Source organism: Chiloscyllium punctatum, chromosome 5 (genome assembly GCF_047496795.1).
Source record: "Chiloscyllium punctatum isolate Juve2018m chromosome 5, sChiPun1.3, whole genome shotgun sequence".
NCBI classification, from domain to species: domain Eukaryota; kingdom Metazoa; phylum Chordata; class Chondrichthyes; order Orectolobiformes; family Hemiscylliidae; genus Chiloscyllium; species Chiloscyllium punctatum.
This window is the reverse complement of record NC_092743.1, coordinates 103,171,999-103,177,998: the sequence shown is the minus strand read 5'-3', so window position 1 is coordinate 103,177,998 and position 6,000 is coordinate 103,171,999. Positions and strand designations below refer to the sequence as shown.

General features: G+C 37.4%; 1 protein-coding gene across 6 annotated transcripts in view; it reads right to left on the bottom strand.

Moving 5' to 3' along the window:
- Positions 1-5,053: 5,053 nt before the first annotated feature.
- The window catches only part of LOC140477288 (ATPase family AAA domain-containing protein 2-like), a 70,432-nt gene continuing 69,485 nt past the window's right edge, over positions 5,054-6,000 (bottom strand). For all 6 annotated transcript variants that reach the window (XM_072570887.1, XM_072570891.1, XM_072570889.1 and 3 more), the window contains one exon: positions 5,054-5,347. Coding sequence is in view for 2 of the 6 variants with exons in the window: in XM_072570889.1 (XP_072426990.1) it covers positions 5,309-5,347 (39 nt within the window). In the remaining 4 variants the exon portion in view is untranslated. The remainder of the gene's footprint in view (positions 5,348-6,000) is intronic.

The following is a 6,000-nucleotide window of genomic DNA, read 5'->3' as shown; positions in this document are numbered from 1 at the left end:
TAGTTCTGGTGTGCTGCAGTGTGTTGTGGCCCTTCTGAATAGTGTCTTGATGTGTGTTGGGGTGGTTGCTTTCATAGTTCAGAACTTGGTCTGTGTGTGTGGCTTTCCTGTATACCTTTGTGCTGAATTCTCCGTTCGGTGTTCTCTGTACCATCACGTATAGGAATGGGAGTCAGTTATTCTTTTCTTCCTCTCTCGTGAATTGGATTCCTGTGAGTGTGGCGTTGATGATCCGGTGTGTATTCTCTATTTCTGTGTTTTTAATGATTACAAAGGTGTCATCCACATATCTGACCCAGAGTTTGGGTTGAATTTGCGGTAAGACTGTTCTAATCTTTGCATTACCGCAAAGTCCAGAGATCGGTGAGCCCATGGGTGAGCCGTTGATTTGTTTGTATATCTGGTTGTTGAATATGAAGTGTATTGTGAGGCACAGGTCCAGTAGTTTAAGTATGCCATCTTTGTTGATAGGTTCAACATCCTGTTGTCTGTTCTGTATGTCCAGCAGGTTGGCTATTGTTTCTCTGACTAGGGTTTTGTCGATAGAGGTGAAATTTCATCAACAAATGCCTAAGGGAAAGACAACGGAACGAGGACATGCCGCAACCCAAAGGACTAGCCACACTACCATACATCAGGAGCATTTCCGAACTGACAGCCAGACTACTGCGACCACTAGGACTCATAACAGCACACAAACCAACAGCCACTCTCAGACAACAACTCACGAGAATGAAGGACCCGATACCCAGCATGAGCAAAACCAATGTAGTGTACAAAATCCCATGCAAGGACTGCACAAAACACTACATAGGACAAACAAGAAGACAGCTAATGATCCGCATCCATGAACACCAACTAGCCACAAAACAACACGACCAGCTATCCTTAGTAGCCACACATGCAGATGACAAGCAACATGCATTCGACTGGGACAACACTACTATTATAGGGCAAGCCAAACAGAGAACAGCCAGGGAATTCCTAGAGGCATGGCACTCATCCACAGATTCTGTCAACAAACACATCGACCTGGACCCAATATACCGGCCACTGCAGTGGACAGCTGGAAGTGACAACCGGAAGCGGCAGAGACAAACCACTATAAATGCCGGAGGAAACATCACAGAAGCGCTTCAGAGGAGGGTCCCAAGCATTAATTAAACTCCATCTGCCACTCCTCAGCCCATTGGCCCATCTCATCAATATATTGAAAATTCTGAAATAAAAACATGCTGGAGATGCTCAGTAGGTCAGTGGAAAGAGAGAAGGAGCCATTTTGGGTCCAATGTGTCATTAAAGACAGCCATACTGGACTCGAAACCTTAACCATTTCTCTCTCATGACTTTTCTCCAACACTTTTGTTTTTATGACAAATTTCAGAAATATGGCAAGGAACCCAGTAGGGTGTGGAGCAAGCATTTGTTTAAGCACAGTTATGATGAAATGGGTTACCTGAAAAAGGGTGAAAGATTAATGGAGGTTAAAACTTTGCAGGGCAAAGTGCAAAAACTAACAGGGTTGAGGCTGTAGGAGAAAGAGAGTAAAATTAATTGGGTAGCCGTTTCAAACAGCAAGCATAAGTGCCATGTTTTTCTTGTTTGTCATTGTATGATTCTATAAAAACTAGGAGCATTAATATGCCATTCCACCCTACTCTGCCATTCTGGATGACCATGCCTGATCCTTTGTCTCAAACCCCATATTCCCACTTTCTCTCCCTCACCATGATGCTCAAGTTTTCCTTTCATCCTTTGTATTCAATTGTCTTATTCTCCCATTTTCTTTTGCTGGAACTGAACAAATGGCAGATCTAACCTTTCTAAAAAAAACATTGTTATCGTGCTTTCATATTTAAAGGTTTATGTAAAGCTTTAAAATAAACTATTCAATGTAGAACTGGATTTTCTGCACAAGGAGTGATACATAATGCTATAGCTGCCCTCCATGCTTTACATATGTAAAAATCCTTACTTAATTAGTTTGCTTTGTTTCAGGTTGCACAGCACAACATTCTAAACAAGCCAAAGATAAGCACTGAATTTTGTCTCAATAGTGCTAAACAACATAATTAAGGCAAATGGAATGTTGTTTATTGCAAAGGGAGTAAAATGAATACCATCTCTGCAGCACAGTTTGTCCACATTTGAAAAATGATATAACTAATAGAAGCAGCTTGGAAAAAGTTAACGCAACTAAAAGACTTATCTTTGGAGGAAGCTTGGAACAGATTAGGCTTGTACCATTTGAGTTTAAAAGAATGAGAATAATCAAGGGAATTGGATTGGACAGATAATACCCAAAGGATATTTCTTCTTGTAGGCCAGACTAAAACTAGGGATATGGTTTAAGAATGAGGTTTCCCTTTTAAAGCAGCTGAAGAGGGTCGTTAAGACATCTAGAGGAAGCAGTATCTTAAATTTATTCAAGGTTGAGTTAGGTACACAAGGGAGTAGAGTTAAGGAGGGTAAATAGGAAGTAGAGATGAGACCATAACTAGATAAGCCATAGTTCGTGGAGTAGGCTCAAAGGATCAAATGCTGTACTCCTGAACTAAAGTCCTATGTAAAGGGATAGTTAGAAATTTATGTGAAATGACCATCACTTGCAAAATATCTCTGCACGTTCACCCAATTGGACAGGATAGGACTAGATATTTACTACTTGCTGTACTGTCATTTCTGTAGAGAGGTTTAAAGGACCAATGAGGGGAGAAAAACTAATTGTCCAAAGGGGATATTTTAAAAATATTATAAATTCAAAACTTGTTCAAATCTTTAATTTTTAAAAGCTATACACAAACTGGGCTTTAAGTATCAATTTCAGTTGCACTCAATACATACTGAAACTACTTCAGTTTATGCACTAAGTGTCTTGTGTAGTTGAGCACTAAAATCCAAGAACAATCTCATTCAAAGATCTGACCAAAGTTTTCAGATTTCATTTGTACTGATTCAATAAATAAAATTCATCATCCTATTCTCTGGATACATATACAATGAATAAGCAGTGAATAGACAATAAAACACTTTAAATGGTCTGCAACTAGAAATATGGAGACCTAAGCTCTGGAATGAAGTATGGAGAGGGATGCATTTCACTGGGCAAAGTCCAGAAACATTTCTGCAGCAACGCACAGTGCTTCCTTGAATTCATTTCCATTGCAAATCTGTTACAGCATTTTAGTTTTACTATTCTGACTTTAGTCAGTAAAGGGATCCAAAAATTTTACCCGAGCAAACAATGGAAGAAGGTTTACATACTAGTGTGCAAAACAGCCAAGAAAGAAACATTTTATCCCATATTACTGAAGTCACTTATAAAAGCAGATATATAAACGCATTTTTTTCTTAAGAAAATGTACCATACTTGCAGGAGAGACTTCTTGTTTGTGATGGTTCCACTGTGTTGCTGGTGATGTGCATTTAACATTAGAGTATGTTCCAATGTGCTTCAGTACATGAAAGTCTGATTCACTATTGACATCAAATGATTACTATTTCACCAATGACAAGTGTCATAATGAAGCTGCTTGATTCATGTTAATCGATCTTTTGTTATAGCAAAGGTTTTGTTAGAGCAATGTCTTACCCCAGATACAACCAATCAAATGTGTCAAATTTTGCTCCACGTGAGCATAGTTAACAGGATATAAACCATTTGAAATGTGGTAAATTGACCAGCAGTCTTGCTGTTTTGGTGGGCTGTAAAGGCAAGAAATTAGAATATAAAAAAACAACTCAAGCTCTTGCTTGAAAATAAAGCATTTCAGTGGCATGACTGTTCAATTCTTTAGGCCTGTTTTTCTGATTTGCATTGCGAATTTTATTCTTGCATAAGTTATGTGTCATCATTGCTGTCAACATTGATAAATCAATAAGGGAGTAGAAATACTGTTGACATGAATATTGAAATTCAAGAATACTAGAAATTCATCTGATGGTGAATGAAAGGCTTGGATAGCAAAAGATGAAGATTGCTCGGAAAGAAAATCATTGGTACAGTTTAAGGAAAGAAAGGACCAGACTATCAGGATTCTCAGAAGCAAGCCATTTAAACCCTGGCTTCTGTTAGTCTTTGAAACAGCTGTTAATTAGTCCCACTCACATTCTTTCTCTATAGTCCTGCACTGTTTACTTTATAATTTATGAAGTATTTATTCTTTATTTAGTTTTTTTTTAATTCACATGGGACTTGCTTCAATTGTTGGCCAGCATTTATTGACCATTTTTAGTTGTCCTTATTGATGGTGAGTGCTCTTGTTGAACAGCTGTCATTCATGTGCTGTAGGTACAGCCACAAATCTGTTAGGGAAGAATTATGGATTTTACCTCAGCGATAGTGAACGAATGGTAGCATATTTCCAAAGTCAGGATGGTGAGTGACTTGGAAGGAAACATGCAGGTGGTGGTATTCCCATGTATCTGCTGGCTTATTTTTCCAAATGGTCATGGGTTTAGAGGGTGCAAAGGATCTTTGGTGAATTTGTAGATAACACTGCTGCTGCTGAGTGTCAGTGATGGAGGAAGTGGATGTTTGTGAATATGGTGCCATTCAATCAATCCTATTTTAATTTTGCAAGTTATTTCAACTAGAGATGCTCAGTACTATACGTGCATGTTCAAATGGAAAAACTACCATTGGATAGTTCTCACCTGTACAAATCAAAGGAAATTAACTCCAGCTTCACAGATTTCCATGGGAACCCATCATTCACTTAAAGTTGCAATTTTCAGGAATGCAACTGCGAACACTTACTTTACCTAGTTTAGCATCTAATCACAAAGATAGAAGGTGTGAAGCATGAAATCGTTGCAGAGTTGTTGCCATAAATAACATCAGAAGGGAGGTAAAGATGAGGCACTTAAAGATTCTGGACAAAGCATGACAGCTCTTTCATAGAAGTAATTGTTTGAATGGTCTTATTTGTGCTGAAAGATTTGAAGTGAATACTCTTAAATAAATGAGCTATAAACAAGTATTAAATGTTGCACTAGATATATGTAAGAAAGAGAATATTGCAGTTTCTGTAGGTCTTGTAATGCATATAAATTCACAAATTTAAAATTTATTCTTTACATAAAATTACAAAAGATCAAGGTAATGTGGCAAAACATTTGTGTATAAACTTTTCATTTTCTTCTAGGATATGTACATTCAAACAAAAAAATCATCTGTCAACAAAAAAAATTGTTCAATTGAAAGACTGGTTTTACATTTTATGTTACAAACATTCAAAAATATAAAAATTGGAACAAAACAATTGGAAACTGGTACAATGAACAACATTATTTGCAAGCAGAAGATTCAAATTTGGCTTAGCTTCCTCACTTCTTTCTCCATTTCCTATAGGCAGTGAAAAAGAAAAAAAAAAATCACATCATTCAAAGTGCCCTAGATACCCATATCATCCAGGTAGGAGACACTTGAATGCATTACGCAAGAGGTTATAAAAAGACAGATTTCGCTCTTCAAGGTAACCTTTGCATCAAGGTTCAATATCTACAGATAACCAAATAAATTTTCCAAATATGTATCATTTACATATTAATTTTGATAGTGAGCATCATTAACTTAATTATCTGTATAGGATATCATAGTTGAGCCTGGTTTTGTGTCAATTCTAGTAGATTGCTGAGCAATGTTCAGGATTGGGAATCCTGCTCAATTTCTTTGCTAACCAAAGCCACTAAAAGTTGATTTCTGCACATTTACTACTGCGCAGCAGAGACTGATTGACTCATACAAAACCATGTATGAACCTGGGAGTTTTCTGGTCCAAGTGACTCTGACTAATGTTTTATTTTGAAATCGCCGGGGGCAGGGGGAAGCAAAAAGACATTTACACTATCTGGCTCAATTGGTGTTGCTAAAATTATTAAAACACTTGTGCATAATGAGATTCAAAAGTACTTCAGAATGAGGAAACAGGTGAAAAAAATTGATAAAAAAGGTGGGTGAGGCTTAGTTGGAAGGTTTAAGCATAGATAAATTTCCCA